The 20,177-nt window shown below is 31.8% G+C and overlaps 3 protein-coding genes across 5 annotated transcripts; 2 read left to right on the top strand and 1 right to left on the bottom strand.

Moving 5' to 3' along the window:
• The first annotated feature begins 1,933 nt into the window (after window positions 1-1,933).
• Window positions 1,934-8,770, top strand: LOC138941910 (ATP-dependent DNA/RNA helicase DHX36-like). The gene is made up of 14 exons (XM_070311867.1): window positions 1,934-1,986; window positions 4,088-4,558; window positions 4,777-4,966; window positions 5,064-5,238; window positions 5,563-5,711; window positions 5,845-5,968; window positions 6,152-6,347; window positions 6,713-6,977; window positions 7,084-7,376; window positions 7,475-7,901; window positions 8,077-8,288; window positions 8,370-8,455; window positions 8,518-8,609; window positions 8,705-8,770. Exons 1-14 carry the CDS (start codon window positions 1,953-1,955, stop codon window positions 8,760-8,762), a joined length of 2,772 nt encoding a protein of 923 aa, XP_070167968.1. The 5' UTR covers window positions 1,934-1,952; the 3' UTR covers window positions 8,763-8,770.
• A 1,278-nt stretch (window positions 8,771-10,048) lies between these two features.
• On the top strand, window positions 10,049-13,097 carry LOC138944744 (F-box only protein 9). 3 transcript variants are annotated; one of them, XM_070315700.1, is made up of 7 exons: window positions 10,049-10,191; window positions 10,709-10,958; window positions 11,025-11,336; window positions 11,443-11,606; window positions 11,672-11,863; window positions 12,128-12,248; window positions 12,339-13,097. In XM_070315700.1, the coding sequence occupies exons 2-7, from the start codon at window positions 10,731-10,733 to the stop codon at window positions 12,558-12,560; spliced, it is 1,239 nt and encodes a 412-aa protein (XP_070171801.1). In that variant the 5' UTR covers window positions 10,049-10,191; window positions 10,709-10,730; the 3' UTR covers window positions 12,561-13,097. The 3 variants fall into 3 exon arrangements, with proteins under 3 accessions (XP_070171801.1, XP_070171798.1, XP_070171799.1); XM_070315697.1 differs by having other exon boundaries at window positions 12,011-12,248; XM_070315698.1 differs by having other exon boundaries at window positions 10,743-10,958; window positions 12,011-12,248; window positions 12,339-13,096.
• Window positions 12,746-18,947, bottom strand: LOC138944745 (progestin and adipoQ receptor family member 4). The gene is made up of 5 exons (XM_070315701.1): window positions 18,442-18,947; window positions 16,474-16,698; window positions 16,122-16,225; window positions 15,910-16,047; window positions 12,746-15,829 (listed from the first exon to the last, which is right to left on the bottom strand). The coding sequence occupies exons 1-5, from the start codon at window positions 18,641-18,643 to the stop codon at window positions 15,602-15,604; spliced, it is 897 nt and encodes a 298-aa protein (XP_070171802.1). The 5' UTR covers window positions 18,644-18,947; the 3' UTR covers window positions 12,746-15,601.
• Window positions 18,948-20,177: the final 1,230 nt, after the last annotated feature.

Genomic DNA, 20,177 nt, shown 5'->3' with positions numbered 1-20,177 from the left:
TCACGACACGCAGCTCACCGACATGCGCGCGGCTAAAGGTTGGCACTGATTGGCCAGACTTTACTCAATAATAATTCCTTTATTAAGCATTATAAATAAAAATAGTTCAGGACTTTTTGATTCAGTTTGACCCAATCTACGTCCACCTTTTGTTTGGCCACTTACTTGTCGGACATCCTGTATAATAAAAATTACTCAAATAATTATTCCTTACATAATAAAAAAAAACTGTCTACGATTGTACCAGAAAAAAAAAATATTAAATGAAGTTAAATTAAAGGCCGACGAGACCGATGGTCTTATGGAATTTTATGATGTCATAAAATCAACATCATTTTTCTTTTCTTTCTTTAACAAATTTTTAGGCCGGATCTACAATAGATGTAATAAGTCTTAAGCCGTAAAAAACTTACCAATAATAATTGATTATTCTTCTCACATTTGACTGTAATTGATTAATTTCTTATGGCACGCGGTTTTTACTACACCTATTGTAGATCCGGGCTTAATGGTAATCAGATGAAAAGATTTGTATAAGGCAGAGCAAGATTGAAGAAAAAATTTATAATATTAATTTAATTTATAATATTATTTTACATTACAATACTTCACCTTGTATTTAATAATTTACCTTGTAATATTAATTTAAAAATATTAATTATAAGAATTATATAAGCTGAATAAATAAGGTCTTATTAAGAAGCTTTTGAAACTCAGTAAGCTTCTATCTCTAGTGGAATGTAAATGATATTTTATATTATAAGATATCAAAACTTCTTTCGTCCATGTAAAACGATACAACTCGCTCGCTTACTTACCGATAAGATAAATGAGATTCCAATTTCCACTGAAGTCATCAATCTGATTCTGTTTCGGTGCGCATTGAATTTAACGTATTATTTCCATTGGAAATAGAATAGAAACGAGGACGATTGATATTTCAGATGAATGTAAATCAACATAATCTCTGACCAAATTTCTCACTTATTTTCCATTTTGATAATTAATACGAACGAACGGTAATTGTTACATCGACATATAAACTATATATCGATTATATATTGATGGTCACGAAATAATGAAAAATAAAGGTTAGCACTATCTACTTTCAATCTTTTCCATCGACTAAATTTTGTATCAATTCGCTGCCACTCCGACAAAGCTTATAGATCGAAGTAGGAGTGAAATGAGCAATTAGTTGTATTTCCATCGATTTAAATTTGACTTTACATCGCAAATTAATGCTTCGATAGAAACTAGACCACTGCTGAGGATGCAGAGTTGCCAAATTGTGGGAAATGGGAACATTCAACTCTCACCACTTACCACGAAACTTATTAAACAGACGTAGCCGTTATGTCTTATATATGTGTAGCATAAAGCCTATCATACACAAATTTGGCTGCATATGCATAGAATAAGACCGTCTGAACCAATGAGCATGCTATGAATATGTGAATATGGCGATTTTATTTCGATGCTTATTGGTCCAGATGGTCTTATGCTATGCATATGCAGCTATGCCAATTTGTGTGTATAGGCTTAAGCGGGGAGCACATACTTTTACATAAACGCATAACCACAAGCATAAGAAAATTGATTGGTCCATTTTCTTATGCATAACGAAATTGACCAATCAAATTCCTTATGCTTATGATTATGCGCTTATGCAAAAGTGTGTGCTCCCCGCTTTATATGTCGTGCGGCACGCACGTGGTGGGGATTCCCATTTCCCATTTTGATCTAGCAGCGCTGCTCTCAGATTTCTCGTTGGTACTATATCGTGTGTTGTCTATAAACTCTATAGCATCGGATTATCTAGAATTATTATTATTATAGAGCGAACAAATGTGAATCGATAATATATGAAAAAAATATGATTGATCGGACATATTAGAATTGAGAAATTTTTTATACTCGCAAAAATGTCACACCGATTTTTTCCTAATGGAATGTCAAATTTCTCTGCACAACACAATAGAAAAGGTAAAATTGTTATTTTAATGAACATCATTTTTATACATTTTGTTTATTTCTTTACACGAATATGCTATTTTTTCTAATTTTTAATGTACATGAATATATACTACTCAAAAAAACATAGAGAACACATTTTCATACTCTAAAAATTGGGCTATTTTCAAACCGCTGAAACTTCAAAAAATCATCTTAGACAAAAAATTAAGAAAGCATTTTGAAACTTGAAGTTTCAGTTATTTCAACTTTAATGCCCTATCGTTTAAAAAAATTTTTTATCTTCCTTGTTCTGTGCTTTAAAAAAGAACCCATTGTTTTGTTTCTTAAAATCAAGAATTTTTGACACTCCGCGACGCGATGAAAAGATTTTTCTCGAAAAATTTAACTCGAGTTCCATAAACTACAACATTTTATCTACAAAATGTTTTTTTAAATTTCCTACGATTTTTTTGACCGAATTACACGATTTTGAAACTAAACCTATATTTTCTAAAAATCAGAAAACAAAAGAATTTTTTTAAACTATTGATATCGCGTTACAGCTGAAACTTCAAGCTTCAAGATACTTTTTCAATTTTTTATCTGCGATGATTTTTCGCCGAGTACTAACATTATTTCTAAAAATATAGGTTTAGTTTTAAAATCGTGTAATTTGGTCAAAAAAATTGTAGGAAATTTAAAAAAGCATTTTGTAGGTAAAATGTAGTTTATGGAACTTGAGTTGAATTTTTCGAGAAAAATCTTTTCATCGCGTCGCGGAGTGTCAAAAATTCATAATTTTAAGAAACAAAACAATGAGTTCTTTTTTAAAGCACAGAATAAGGAAGATAAAAATTTTTTTTTGAATCTACCGATAATGCATTAAGCTTGAAACTCCAAGCTTCAAAATTTTTTAATTTTTTGTCTACGATGATTCTTCGTCGAGTTTCAGCGGTTTGAAAACAGCTCAATTTTTAGAGTATGAAAAGTGTTCCCTATTTTTTTTTTTAGTAGTGCATGTTTTGGAGAAATAATATACGTATAACTATAAACAGCGAGAAAGCTCGGTTTTTGTGGATATATAAATATATATATAATATTTTGGATAAAAGAGATATTTTCCTGTTAGTAATTATAACTTTGATTGATATTTTTTATCTGATTATTATGTTAGTTAACAAAGTATCTAACTCTCTTTATTATATCCGAAATTGTATCCTGTAATACTTTATTTGCTTATCTATAGAATTTAAATTTCTGGTTTTTAGTTTTTAGGTTTTGAATATTTTGTGTTAATTAAATCTCCAAAAATATTATATTGTTTATAGTACAAATTTTACGGCAAGGCTCAGGATCTGTCCTCTCCGATTTCAATAAGCTTAATATATCCTTAATAATATATACATGTTCAAAGAAAAGACGTCCAAAGGACATCCATCGGATTACATAATTATTATTAATATAATAATATAATTATTATAATAATAATTCCATAATACTTCCATAATTAAATAATAATTTAAAGTTAAATCTTTTTTAACAATCTGCATTCACATGAATGTGATTGTGTAACATATTTTCAAAAAGAAAATTAAATAATAATTTTCTTGTTCAAAATATATCGCATAATCATCCATGTTAATACAGATTATTAAAACAAAAAAAGAAGAAAGAAACAAAAGAAAAAAAAATTTGAACCTGCAAACATGCAATGGTCCACCATAGTAGTCGGTTGCCTTACGATCGCAACTACAATTGCTGGATAACAATCCATTGTTACGAATCGATACATAATTAACGCGGAAAGTATAAACTAATTTTTCTCATAAATGCTTGAGAGTTGCATCGAGTGGCTTTACCTGTAATTGTGTAATTAATCAGTGGGCAGTACTATAACATACATATATCAAGCTTATTGAAATTGGAGGGGATAAATCCTGAGCCTCCCCCGCGTCAGTACATCCTTAAATTTAATTTTTTAATTTTTATATCTTTTTACTTTTAAATACTTTTGCTGAGAATACCGATTATGTTTTAATTATATAACAACTGTTATTGTTTTTCCTTTAGAATATTGATATTTTTAAAAGAAAATAAAATATTTCTGAAACATAATTTATAAACTTTTTAGAACAACAAATGCAGTTATCTGCATCTGGATCTGGAGGACCTTACTCACAAACACGAAGACTTCCCCCTGAATTTCAAGTTTTCAGATTATTACCTCATCTAGAACAAAGAATTAAAACTATTTTAAATAATTCTAAGACCTTTTGCAGTCCAATTTCTGACGAAAGGTCTAGCTTTGAATATGACGATAAGTATCATCATATTCATGATTCCCGATTTAAAAGAAAGTTTTTAGAAATTTTAAATGGTGATATAGAGCACAATTTTACCAAGGCTACAAGTATGAAATCAAAATTGCAGAGGAATAGTAATGTTGACAGAATATTACTAAATGAATATAAAGATAAGCAAGTTCAAAATGATTATCTAAATATGTTAAAATTTCGATTAAAGTTACCAGCGTATCATAAGAAATCAGAAATATTACAATTGATTAAAGATAATCAAGTTGTTGTCATTAGCGGAGAAACTGGTAAGTTGCCAAAGTTATTTACTAACGTAAAATAAAATATTTTTGTGAATTTTTATCTGCATTTGAATGAATGCAATGTGGAAATAAAAATTTGAGAACTTTTGATTTTTGGACATTATACATTTGTTACAAACTTGTTTAAATTTTCTATTCTGATTAATAATTAAATTGTTAATAATGGTTATTCTTTGAACAACTATTATTTGGACAAATTTTAGGATGTGGCAAAACCACACAGGTAGCGCAATTTATATTGGATGATCAGTTAGAAGCTGGAAACGGTAGTATTACTCGAGTAGTTTGCACGCAGCCTAGAAGGATTTCAGCTATTTCCATTGCTGAACGTGTAGCTGCGGAAAGAGTGGAACAGCTTGGGAAATCCGTGGGCTATCAGATACGACTCGAAAAGTATATTTATATGAGACTCAACAACGTATACTATATGATATTTTATAAAAAAAAAAATATAAGATTCCTAAATCATGATGATTTTTTTTATCTATAGAATTCCAATGCGGGAGCAAGGAAGTATATTGTTTTGCACAACTGGTATATTACTGCAAATTATGAGGACTGATCCAACATTAAAAAGCTTCTCTCATGTGATATTAGATGAAATTCATGAACGTACCACGGAAAGTGATTTTATTATTACATTATTAACAAAAATTATTCCAAAAGTAAGTTTGAGTATTTCCATGTCGCTATTACATAATGTTAATATGGACTTATACTTGGACTGTATTTTATTGTGTCCTACATTATAGTTATTTTATTCAAAAATTTTAGATATACACAATTCTTGTAACTTTTTTGAAAATTATTTAATATTATATAATTTGTGAGCAAGATAATTTTTTATTTTATTCTATATAAATTTATTCGAATATTATCAAACTATGAAAAGATTCTGCACATATATCTAGCATGAATCGTGTGAATATTTACTATATACAAATATTAGAAATATTTAATAAAAATTAACAAAAATATATTTCTTTCAGAGAACAGATTTAAAAATTCTTTTGATGAGTGCAACATTAAATTCTGAACGTTTTTCAAAATATTATAACGAATGTCCAATGATACATATACCAGGATTCACCTATCCAGTTCAAGAATTTTATTTAGAGGATGTTTTGTCACTTACAGAGTAGGTATTGATGTTATCTAACATGTTTGCGATAATTGTCTATTAAATTTTTAATTAATTTTTGAAAACTTATATATATCGGAGAATTTTTTTTTAAAATGTACATAATATTAAATATTTCTTTAATTTATAGATTCAAATTCCCCGAAGAAGAACCTACAGATTATAGAAAATGTCTAAAGGATACAAGATACAAACATAAGAAAGACGAATTTTTAAATATAATGCAACCTTACATTGAACAACTTAGAACTGAGGTAAATAATATATGAATAATATTTTGTTCTATTTTTGTGTATATACATATGTGTGTATCTAAAACAGGATATATATTTTGTATATATAGATATCTCTCAAAAATATGATAATAATTAAAATTATTTAAAACTGTGATAATAATTAAAATTATTTATATGTTAATGTGGTTTACATGTAATTAGATGAAATATGGAGAACATGTTTTTAATCAATTACGGAATCCAAATAGTGAAAATTTGTCATTGAAACTTATAGAAGTGTTAGTTAGGTATATCTGTAATACAAAAGGTCCTGGAGCTATTCTTATTTTTCTACCTGGCATAATGGATATATCAGAATTAAATAAAATGATGTTAGATCCTATATATTATCCATCCGGTAAGTATTTATATTATGTAATTTAACACTAAATACATTTAGCATCTGTTTTACATGTATATTATGATGTATACTGAATTCACGGATTAAGCTGCTTTAATTTAACACTTAATTAATCAAATTATAGATTTAACTGATTTTTGGAATTGAATTAAATCAGATTTTTCTACTTTAATAATTAATTATGTCGCTATCTGATTTTTAGCCATTTACACACAGTTCGATATTATCTAATATATATTTTAAACAGTACCATAATATCAAATGTAATATTTTAATTGAAGATTACAGTATACGTATACAATATAAAAGTAACGCATATATACTTTGTATGTGTGTATATAATATAAAAATTCTCCTTATAGACAAATATATCATCTATCCGCTCCATTCACGCTTGCCGACGATTGATCAGAAACTTATATTTGAAAAATCACCTGATGATATTCGTAAAATAATCATTGCAACTTCCATTGCTGAGACATCAATAACTATAGAAGATGTAGTGTATGTAATAGATTGTGGGAAAACAAAGCTCGGAAGATTCGATATAAAAGATAATATTCAGACTTTAGAACCTGAATGGGTATCTTTAGCTACTGCCAAACAAAGACGCGGTAGAGCCGGCAGGTGCGATATGTTTTATTTTCTATATATTAGTTTTAAACTGAAACAGAAATAATACGTATTTTATCGAATTTCTATATTTGTAAAATTAAACATGTGCTCTTCATAGGGTTAAAAGTGGGGAATGTTATCACTTGTATTACAAAGTTCGAGAAATGGCGTTTGATCAATATCCATTGCCAGAGATGTTGAGAACGCGCTTAGAAGAGGTGATTTTGAAAATAAAAATCCTGCAATTAGGAAAAGCCAAAGAGTTCCTAGCTAGCGTCATGGACCCGCCAGATTTAAAAGCCATCGATCTGTCTCTGGATTTACTTAGAACACTTGACGCTCTAGACAAAGAAGAGCATTTGACTTCTTTGGGTTATCATTTGGCACATCTGCCGCTTGATCCTAGAACAGGTAATTTTATTTTTGCTCTTATTTTTGCTACAAAGGTTATTCTTGTTACTGTAATACATATACGTATATATATATAATAAAAAAAAAACATTTATTAGGAAAAATGATCCTCTGGGCGGCACTGTTCTCTTGCGTCAAACCAATATTTGCTATTGCTGCTAGTCTCTCTTTTAAAGATGCTTTCTATTGTCCGCTGGGAAAAGAGAAAGAAGCTCGTCAAAAAAAGTTAGAACTCAGTATGGGAGAGAATAGTGATCATATTGCTTTTGCGGAAGCTCTAAGAAGATTCGAAGTTGCACGCCAAAGAGGAAACGCTGGAAAATTCTGCGAAGAATACTTTCTCTCTTACAACACATTAAAACTTCTCTCCGAAATGAAAACTCAATTTGCACAGTGTTTATACGAGATGAAATTTCTGAGTAACAATAATCCGGACGATAGAAACGCTAATAGAAATTCACATAACATAGCATTGATAAAAGCCATTGTTTATGCGGGATTATATCCTAACATTGCTATTATAAGGTAAAGATTTGTTTCAATTCTTGATCTGTTTGAAACAATCTGAGAATCTGCATCACTACGCCCTGATTCTAATTATAACCGCTATTTATTGAAATCATATACAACAAAAAATATTAACTTATTGAGCTCTTAATGTAGAGACATTTCTACAAAGAAATTATATTTATATTTTTAGTAATATTACTAAATATGAAACTATTGTTGTCCGGACACCAGAAGATGGACCAGTACGTGTGCATCCGTTGAGTGTAAATTGGAAAGCTTCCAACTTTGCTAGTCAATATTTAACATATTTTACAAAGCAACGTTCTACCTTTATATATTTACATGATACTACTTGTATAAGTGTTCCAATTTTATTATTTACTGGACCAAATATATCGATAAGTATGCCCATCTCTATTTGGATGTTAATCATTAATATATTATATAATCATTTATATTTGATAGTATTTACTTATATTTCAGGACGAGAAAAAGGAAAATGTGTAATTAGTAATCCTAATTTTTCTGCATATATTACTTGTAAACCACAAACTGCGGAAATGATACAGGTATGTAGATATACATATGTTCTTAGAAAAAGAAAATTTTAATATAATTTCTCGTAACTCAGGAACTTCATCGCGCTCTAAACTCTTTATTAACATATAAGATGACACATCCAGCAACAGTAGTTTGGTCAACATTTGAAGGACAAATGTTAAAGTAAATCTGCATATTTACATTATTTTGTGAAAATAAGCATTAATAATTATGATTGTTATGAGCATCTGAATTTATGTGTATTTATTATGTTATAGTACGATCATTGGATTAATATCCCAAAAGGATCAAAAAATGGGTTACAATTTACAATAGTGACGAAGATTTTATTTATTACAATTTCAATTGATATTTATATTTTATGCATTAATTCAACTATTAATATACTTGTATGTTATGTATGTATATCTACTTCCATATATGTATACATTGTCTAAAGATATAAAAAGATAAACTATTAAAAATTTTGTATTATTCTAAAACAAATTTTTTTTTATTACTTTTACGGAATATTTTTTATTGTTATTGTGCGCAAATATAATATGTATTATATTAAAAAAAAGAAATATAAATATACTAAACACGCAATTTACTGACATACAATAATCAGATATTGTTAACAAGTTATCTAATAACAAATCAAGAAGTTCTTGTTAAATCTTATAACCTATACAGCACTGAAGCTTGCAACAACATTGCTGCAACATTGTAATATTGCATATTGTAGTTTAATGTTGCAGAAATATTGCAAAGACATTATTTTACAATATAACTTTAGCAATGTTACAGCAATGTTACGAAATTCTTGTGCTGTCTGGGAAAGAATTAAAATTAATACATTCTTTAATCAATTTCAAATAGAGTTTACTTTAATCGAGAGAGAGAATTTTAATTTACAAAAATATATGATGGAAAAAATTGGAAAGGTAAACCTAAATAAAAGGGGATTCCCCTCGTATGACCTTGATCTTGACATATGTTATCAAGGTCATGATTGAACAATATACAAAAGATTTTAGCCGTCGGTCATTATTAATTAAAAAGTTATTAACAAAAAAGCAAGGTCCACCCTGCCTACCGGCGGGGTAGGTGCGGGAGGGGGGGCCAAAGGCCTCCCTTGCACCCTCCCCCCGCGCGCACGCGCGCGCGCGCGTGTGTGTGTGTGTGTGTACGTGCGCGCGGTATTATTATGGCTGTTCATATATATACTTGCAATTTTATATATAAGGTGTCAAAGATGTAAATTATATCTATAATACTTATTTTTTAATAACTTTTAACGGATCGTGACCGTAACTTATTTCAAGATCAAGGTGATTCAAGACGATGACCTCGACCATATGTCAAGGTCAAGGTCATACGAGGAGGTTCCCCTTTTACGCAGGTTTACCATTATTTCTCCTGAAATTATGTTTTTATTTTATATAATTTATATTATACTCGTAGAAATAAAAACTTCCGAATGCTTTTTTCGGTAATAATTAATTACGATAATAGGCCATCGTAACAGAAAGAGAGAGAGAGAGAGAGAGAAAACAATGTGTTTACATTGCATCAGCAGGGTCAAACGATCTATTGCTTGCCGAACAACCTTCGCCTATCGCGAAAAACGCGCAGAAAGGCTAAAACCATGGCGGCGGTAATATTGGCAAAGTTGTGTTTCCGCTGTGTCATACGCTTTTCTGACCGAGAGTACATGCGCTGAAGGGAATAAATTGACGGGAATTGAACGGCGAGAAAAATGGTACGTGAAAATGCAATCAGCCGTAACTGTCGTCGCTAAATAAGCACGTCATTGAATGCTGAAATGTTTGGTGGCAACCTAACCTCGTCGGATTTAAGTATCGTCGCCACAATATGCGTGTTACATCATATATTTTTGCACTATTTATAGTTGCATCAGACACTGTCGTGTATTGTCATGTATTCTGCTCTGTAAAATCTAATATTCTAGTATCTCTCATGAGTTTGTAGTATTATTAATACTATGTAAATCTTTTCAAATCTATTATAATGACAGATATTAAAGTCTGCTCATATGTTTTCATACTATATACTAGTTATGTATTACGAAAAATACCGGCGTTAGGTAAACAGCGAACGTTTATATTTTTATTGTATTTAATAGACACACGTACACACACATATACATATATATATTTTTTTTAATTTAATACTGTGATAAACAATCACATGATGCGCGTACATATCATACGATATTTTTATTAAATTTACATAATTAATACTATCTCACATTTTAGCCACTAAACTATTTCTTGCTTCATGCATTGGCAGAACCACTGCAGTGAATCTAGCAATGACATGGATGAAGGCGATGAGGAGGCGTCTTCTTTGCAAGATGGAACAAACATTGAGGATGCCTTAACGTCTTTCAGGGAACAGTGGCAGCGAGAGTTGACAATATCACCCAAGCGTGATGTATCGAGGACATATTCACCAAAACTACCCAGCATCGAGGTCGCAAACGACGAAGCTTCTATTGAAAACAGGGTGTGTGAATTATTGTCTGAAAATAAAGAGCTTAACATTTTCATTGTATGTCATTGTTTATTTTAGGCAAAGAATTTATTTCTTAAAGGTATTGAACATGAACAAAGTAGAAAATTTTACGAGGCAATCCAGTTTTATAAACGTGCGGTACAACTGGTTCCTGATATCGAAGTCCGTTTGTATGAATCAACTAAAGCGAAAACAAGAGATAGATTTGACGCTGATGATAGTCTTGATACACTAAACAATGATTTCTCAACTAGCAATGACAGCGAAAATTATAACGGAGCTGATGAAGAAGAAACTGACTTATTTTTGAAATTGTCTAAAATTGTAAATTGCAATCAATGTGTATGTTTTCCAAAATTTGAACAAAGTGTAAGTATTTTGTTTCAATCTATAATATAATTTTAAGTATGCGATATTTTATATGGGCTAATCTTTTTGTTATATAATTGCATTTGATTCTAAATATATGTTTCAGACAACACATATATCTGCTTTGCCAATGGAGATAGTGCTTTACATTCTACGATGGGTTGTGTCTTCTGATCTAGATTTTCGGTCGTTAGAAATGTTTTCGAGAGTATGTCGTGGATTTTACATATCTGCGCGAGATGCGGAAATCTGGCGATTGGCCTGTGTTAGGTAAATATCAATAAATATTAATATTGATGGTTAATATAATCGAATTTTGGAATCACTATTGATAGAGTATGGGGGGTGAAGTGCGGTACTTGTGAGTCGAAATATCAGTCATGGAGAGATATGTACTTGCAACGGCCTAGATTAAGATACAACGGATGTTACATTAATAAAACAAGTTATATTCGTGATGGAGAAAATAATTTTCAAGATCGTTTTTATAGACCATGGCATCTCGTTGAGTATTTCCGGTACCTGAGGTATATAACTGCTTCTTAGTATAATATTATTAAATCTTCTATTTTTTGCGTGCAGCCATATTACAAAGTAAAAAATCCAAAGAAATCAAACTTTTTTCCTATATCTTTAAACTATAATTTAATTCCATTCTTCATCAATGCATTTAGATTTTTTCCTGAAGGAAAAGTTTTGATGTTGACATCGACTGATGATGCTCAAATTTGCGTAAATTCCTTGCGAAATCGCATACCGCGCAATACATCAGTTCTGATTGGTCATTATAGATTACATAATAATTATGTTACATTGATGCTGAAAAGGCAAGAGACTAAAGGAATTAATTTCTCCTATAAACGAAAAAAAAGAGAGCCAATACATGATAGTGGCGAACAAACGTTTCATATTGTGAGTATTAAAGACTGAATATATCTAAAATTGAAAGATTTATGTGTACAAGAATTATTTCACTATGTTTTGATATGCATATCACTCTAGGAATTCGAGATACAGAATCATTACAGAAGAATAAATTCGCAATTAAAGTGGATTAGTTATAGTATTTTCACGAAATATAAAAACGGACAAGAAGCCAAAATTTGTTTGAAGGAACCATCTGTAAGAGAATTTAGAGCATCGCCTATCGGCGGCAGATATCCACCACTTAAATTCAGCAGAGTAAAGAGTTACACTCAGGAAAGCGAAGCTCCATTGCAATAATGAGAGCGGCAACAAATAAATTGTGCGAACCATATATAAGAGTACAACCATAAAATATTCTTGCAGGAAAGAAATAGTGAATTGCAGCAAATGGTATAAACATGCAGAAATCTAATTTCAATTAAATATGTATTCGTTTGCACATACTAGTGAATAATTAATTATATGTAGTATATATTTTCGAGGATATTTTATTTGTCTTGTATCGCGTTGTATTTTTTACAACGATTTCTATTAGTACATTATACAACCTGTAAATCACAACTACTTTTTTAAATATGTTAGTTATGTCGATAACAACGTATTCTCAATCATATGGAGGTGTAAATAAAAATTATTTATATATCTGATATATAATTATTAAGCATATAATAATTATTTATATGATTATACAATGAGTTATATGTTTGAGAATCTAAAAAAATATGTAATATTCATGAATGCAATTATATAGGTTTTCTATTAATACTTTACTAATTATTGCTTATTTTTAATATGGTTAAGTTTGACAGCGCGTGTTAATTAAATAAAATCACGTATAACAAACTTGTAAAATTATACATATAATAAATCTTTCGGGCACAAATATTGCAAGTTATTAAAATTAATATTTTGTTTACATAATCAAAATATAACGATATACATCCACCTGTAGTGTAAAATACAAGATGTATGTTAATTCGACATTGGAAATACGAAGTACATGTTCGTACTTTGCGTTATTATATTGCTCTTTTACTACCAGATAATCTTCTAAAGTCATAAATCTAAAAACTTTGGCTTCATTAAGTTTATGTCTTGATCAGTTATTTTATGATAATCGTCTATTAATTGAAATTTACATCTCTATCTTTCTGGAATGAAGTAGAAGCTAACTAATGTTTATAGAACAGTTCTGTTACAAATGCAAAATAAATTATACTATGCTGGAATTCAACCAACGTTCACTATTGTATTTTGAAAAGTTTTACTTGCTTTTAGATATATATTATAGATTCTTTGCAAATTCAATTTTTTTCATAAAAAAGGCTGATTTCACAAAAAGTCTATAACATATATATATTATAACGTATAACTAAATTTAAAAAATGGACGTCTAGAACAAGGATGTATATTGTTGGATAACTTTGATAGAGATATCTCTAATCCGAAAATTTGTAATTTTATTTTACTTTTTTTTACCAACCCACACAAATATCTGTTGCTTGTTCCAATTCGGCACGAGAGTTCAAAAATTTCTCCGAAATACAGTATGTAGGACAGTATTTCAGGACTCGTAGAATAAATTTCAGAGAGTGATCCTTGTTTATGGGCCGCTATGAGATAGGCAACCGGTTGCGCGATAGCATTGCGTCTGATAATGTACTCTAGTCCACGTTATTTAAATAAAATTAAAAAAAAAAGAAAAAATTTGTTACATTTATATAAGATTGTTGCGATTTAATGCACTGTTATATTAAAATTTGCTTAATATTTATATGTGTTGATTAATTTTGATAAATATATAATACACATGCGCACATATATAATTTTTTAGAAGCATGTAAGAGACTGTATTTCATATAGTAGTTCTATATAATTCATGATCTTCATGCTTTATTTCTTCATTTTACTCACTTAAACACGTTAGGTAAAATTATGACACAATCCGTGTTGGTAACATTCTCACGCGGCAAAATTATAATAATGTGCGAAGCATTGATTTGCAACTCTTATTTATTAATCTTTAACGATTAAATTATGTCAGGTAGATTATTTGTGTGTTCATGTAAACGTATTTTTAAAAAATTACGATAATATCCAGTGTTCTTTTTTTCAAATATTTCAAACCTGAACTCTCGTGTACCACCTACGCTAAATTCGATCTTGCCTTATTTGGACGCAAGGAGATGCAGACTCTGGAATTATTACGTTATAACAACAAACATATTTTTTATTATACGTGTTTATATTGCTTTCCAGATATAACTGCTAGTATATACTTTCTCCCCCTATGTATTGATAAAGTACATACAATTCACTATTGAATTTCTAATTTCTTTTAATAGACTCTTGTTCTGAAGGAATCAACTATGTAAAGAATAAGCGAATTGTAAGAGAATATGACTGATAAATATTTATTTTGCGTAAAATTCATTTCTAATACTTCGAGTTTTAATATCTCTTTGCATTTTTTCTCTCTTTTCCTCCTTTTATATATATATACTATATAAAGATATATCTATTATTTTTATATAATTATTATTTTTGTGTATAGTTAAAATATGATTTAATTTCTCTCAATAACAATAAAATTGCATTTAAATGCACGAGATTGTGCTAAAATGCTGGCGTAGAAAGAAATCTAAAACACGTCCAATGCAAACTGATTTTGAGATTTTGAATTTAATTTCAGAAGAAGTCTTGATGCAATATAATATGTTCTCACTGTCTGACAAAAATTTTGTATGCATTTAAGATATAAATGAGTCTGCTTCACAAAAACTGAAAGATATATTAACAATACAATTTCTTTCCAATTATTTATCGTCCATAGCAGAGATATTTTAAAATAAATTACTTATTCATTCAATATAGGCTTACTTCTCTCTCATTCGCATCAAATTCGCCAGTTTATCACTTTTATTAATTTATCTATTGTTCGAAGTAGAGAAACTATAGATAAATTAGATATAGATAAATTTCCAATTATCATACGACATTTGATATGATATAAGTAACCGTATGTACTTTGTACTCATGATTGTACTCAAGCCGTTCTGCGATGATCACATAATAAATTAAATAACTCTGTATTATAAACTCTCTGTCATATACATATAATATATATAATATATAACATATTATATATATTATAATTATATAATATATATATATATATATAATATTTCTCTTTAATATTTATAGATTTATCTATTATATTATATGTAGAATTAAGCACACTTTCTGGTCTCCAAGTGTCGAAGCGCTCGACTAATCGCCAGTTGTTATAGGCTCGGTTTATCACAGACTGCAGCAAACCGTCGCGTTTCTCATTTTAATCACAGTTCTTCGCGATCCGAAGGAGAATAGCTTGCTCTATTGCACGTAGACGGATCGGATATCCAGGCAAGATCCTTCAAAGTGGCGGTATGCATAGAGCATACAGCGAGGACGACCATTACGTGCATCACATTATGGGAATTTAGTACTATATCCAATCTGCCGGGAATCCACTTCTCTGGAATGCGAAGAGCGCCGATGGATGCACCTATCACAGCTACGAGATCCTGCAAATTAATCCTTATTATTAATATTGGCATTCGTTTGCGCGACTATATCCGAAAAATGAAAATATAAAAAAATGAACCTGTAATATTATATGAATAAGAGCGTCGGGTGATCCGCCACCGATGCCGAAACACCTCAATGTCATAACCAACATCCTCATTAGGAAAGGAGGAGCGAAACATAAACGTCTTTCCCACGGTGATGCCGCAGTCATCGCCTATGCGAACATTTAAAATCGTCATTGTAACGAAATGTCAACTAATATTAGCTGTGTAAGCTAAAAAATATCACCTTTAAAAGTCCCCAAATACTGAGGGTGCAGTAAAGAAGAATGCAGCAATACCAGATGTTATCGGCGAGGCAATGAACTGCGGCTGCCATCATCGGTATAGCTCCTGAAGAAATAAATCGTGCGTAAAATAGAAATGCATCTATCGCTACACTTAAGCTATCTAATAAGACATTCTACGTTTAAGCAGAAATTTAGTAGCGCTCTTCGTTTGAAAAACCGATCCACTCGAGATACGAAATCTCGTATACGGAAAGTAAATCTTACATAAATTACGAATTAATCGTATATCTGTTCTCTCATTCGTTTTTGTCTTCATTCGGAGAGGCTTTCATCTGCAAATGCATCACGCACCGAAACTCTGGCATAGCCATATGCCGATCATATCGACTTTTAGCAGTGTTCTGTAGAAGACTTCGTCATAGTTGACATTCATGAAGAGATGGTACAGGAAGGAGCCGACCCACGGGCTAACGGCGCCAATCAAGTGGCACCAGGACAGAATTCCTACGAGCGTTCCTTTTGTGTTCCATGGAAGTAAATGCGGTACCGTCAGTAACATGTAAAGGATAGCGAATCCTGAAATCACACGCGATCGCTCACTCACTATGGGTTCTTTTAAATAACATATATATTTTAAAACGAAGCTTCTAATATTATTTAAAAATATGCTACGTCTGCATATTGTGTTACATTGCGATAATCCGCTTTTTACAAATTTTTCACAAAGAATAATCATATTATTTGAAAATTAATATTAATATTAGAGATTTTAATTAATATTAGAGAGAGAGAGAGAGGGAGGGAGAAAAAGAGAGAAAATTTCCATTAAACAAATTATGCAATATAAGAATAAGCTTTCTAATCTTTAAATAACATTATTTTCTGTCTCACTAATGATTATCAGGATTGACAATACTATCACAATGATAATGCAAAATCGAATAATAATAAGTGAAAAAGAGATTCTAAGAAAAAAATTCGAACATTCACGAAAATCTTCAATTTTCTTTTAAACAGTCTATATTAACTAGCCTCTCATACACAGTAAGAAGCTCTGACCTACTTGTAAGATTTTATTTCACGCACATGTGCGCCGGTCGATACGTGAGACGTGAGATTTATATACAGGTTGGTCCATTAGAGAAACCACAGAACACCGGTATAAGACCCGGAAGATATGGTAGAATGTTGGCGGATAATTCGTAGCATTTCAAGAGACAGATTAAGGAATTTTCTCTCTGTTCTCTCTATAGAAGAAATTTCAAAAATTTCGAAAATTCACCCTCATGTCCGCGTTATTATGGTCTACTTTATGCATGAACGATGCAATGTCGCATGAGACAATCACGTCGCTTTTTCTCGAACTTTATCGGATATATGTACACGCGAAAATCGTTTTAAATCTATTTTATTTGGCTAATATATCGCGGTATTGTTAGAAATTCATCAATCGGCTTTGGCGGGAATATTATATGGTTTCGTTCTCATCGATCGCGTCCGTTAGCCTGCAATGCGTCTTCGTCGAGTGCCAGGTTTTCACGGAAGTTTGGCCTTGATTCATTTTTCCACCTTGACTTTAAAGCCATTAAGGGACCCAATCCACTTTTCTCCCTTAATATAGCTATGAGAACGGCAAATCTCGTGGATGATATAACGTTGCATTACGTTATTACTTTATACAGAAAGTAGAAAAAGAGTACTAATAGCTATTATCTTGCGCGTGCGATCAAATTCATTTGCAGACCGATACATTTTATTTCATCTGCTTGATATAATTTTTATATAATTTTTCTATATATTTTCCTAAGCTCTGATAACTTTTTTTTTAATAGATATTTTAGAAATTTCATATATATATATATATATATATATATTTATGTAATCGAATTTTTAACGCATAGATAATATATTCTAGTTTTAAAATAAAAATTTGATTACAAATATAAAATGACTTCGAAATAATAAATAATCTTTATCTATCTGCTTTTTCAATAAACAAAATATTAAATTAATATTATTCTAGAACTGATTCAAAATGTTCGAAAGATAAAAGTATCGTGCAAATGTCATAAGATTCTTTATATTATAATTATTTCGAGCAATTAATGGCTCGAAAATCAGATTTTTTAGGAATCCATGCTTTTGGCACGCGGATAATCTAATAATCAATCGCGCGTGAGATCTTGGAGAGATTTTAAAGGACTACCCTAGAAGAAGATCATAACATATTAAAGAAGCTTAAAGAACAGAATTAAAACGATAAACGAATCCATTTAATCGCAATGAACATTCTTAAGAACTCGAGCTCCATTCTCTCACCGTGCGTCAGGATGTTAACGGTCTCGTTGTGGATGTAGAAGAGGCTACCGAGGCATTGGCGGATAGTCATGAGCGGCCTGTAACCGGTGTGGATGTGCGGATTGAATTGGAGATGACGCGGCATGTCGCTCCATCGTCGCAGCAGCAGGAGCTTGGCCGGCGTTTCCTCCCGATGCACGACGGCCTCGGTGCCGCCGTGCATGCTCGCCCCGTCGTCGTCCTGCTGACGCTGCGGCCCGTCCGTGTCGGTGTCCTGGTGCGGCCGGGCCGGCACCGCATGGCGCGGTTGCTCGTCGGCCCGAAACGGCGTCGTGCAACGCGCGAGGATCCAACAACGTCCCCGGAAGAAGAAGAGAGGATTATCCGCCCGTCCAGTGGGTGACGGTGGCGAGACGCTGATGCCCCGTACGCGACCAAGATACGAGATCGCCTCCGAGGTTGCGCGCTCCGAGCTCCGAGAGCTCTCAACGGCGACGACGTCGTCACGTCACTGCATCGCGGCGCCAACGCAAAGCGCCAACCGCACACGCGCTCGGTGGCAGCAGCCGTCATCCGCACGCGATTCGGCCTCTCTGACGGTCCCGTCGTCACGGTAACCGCATCGATCCCATCACTCGGCCAAAGCTAAAAGGCAAATCGCTCTCCATCGCGCGATCTCGCGGTGCCGCGGGATTCCTAATTAATTAATTATGCATCGCGATTTTAATCACGAAACATATGCGATATACATATAATTACGAATCGAAAAGTTAGATACTTTGGTGACGGAAAAGTTAGATACTTTCTCTCTCTTTGCTCCGAAAATAGCACAATATCGATTTATGTCACATTTTACAGTAACAATGAATATTGATAAAAATTTGGAAGATGGACGTAACTGCATCTTAAACAGGATTGGAATTATAAATAAAACTCTCACACAAATATAAATCTCCCTTGAATGTTCTAAAGATCCTCCTCCACGCGTGACCCATCGACACAATTTCGGGTCGGATGTTTTTTAACTAATACGCGATATATCGAATGCCATTCTCTATCCCCACCACTTGCGTTCTGCATTATACAAGATGCATACTATTTCGAGAGCTTCTCATCGACTACGTACTGATGCAGTTGAGCCGCATTAACGACAATCGTGCGCTATTTTATTGGAATCACAGACTTCTATATAATATATAGAAGTATGTGATCGAAATACAAAAACATATCGTATAACAATGCAGATATATATAGGGTATCCGGCGTCAATCGCATCACCGGTCGTGTACAGGTAGAGCAGATGAAATCGAGAAGAAAAGTCCTTTACCATTTTTTTCTATAACACTTAATAAAGGAGTTATTATTGAGTAAAGTCTGGCCAATCAGCGCCGATCCTTAGCCGGGCGTACGTCGGTGAGCCTGATAGTGGCGCCACTGCACACTTCACAGCGCGCGGGTAAAGATCGGCGTTGATTGGCCAGACTTTACTCAATAATAACTCCTTTATTAAGTGTTATAGAAAAAAATGGTAAAGGACTTTTCTTTTCGATTTCATCTGCTCTACCTGCACACGACCGGTGATTGACGCCAGACACCCTGTATATATATATATATATATATATATATATATATATATGAAATGTGTCTTTAATATATACGTATATCGATAAATTAATCGCATCTGTTAAAATAAAATAACGCGAAAGCGATAGATTGACCGTAGCTTGTTTTCGCATCGTACTAACAAACGTCAGTCA

This window comes from Polyergus mexicanus, unplaced genomic scaffold (genome assembly GCF_030449975.1).
Source record: "Polyergus mexicanus isolate NDT 795.1 unplaced genomic scaffold, iyPolMexi1.0 SCAF_2, whole genome shotgun sequence".
Taxonomy (NCBI): Eukaryota; Metazoa; Arthropoda; class Insecta; order Hymenoptera; family Formicidae; genus Polyergus; species Polyergus mexicanus.
This window is presented reverse-complemented; position numbering and strand designations above follow the sequence as displayed.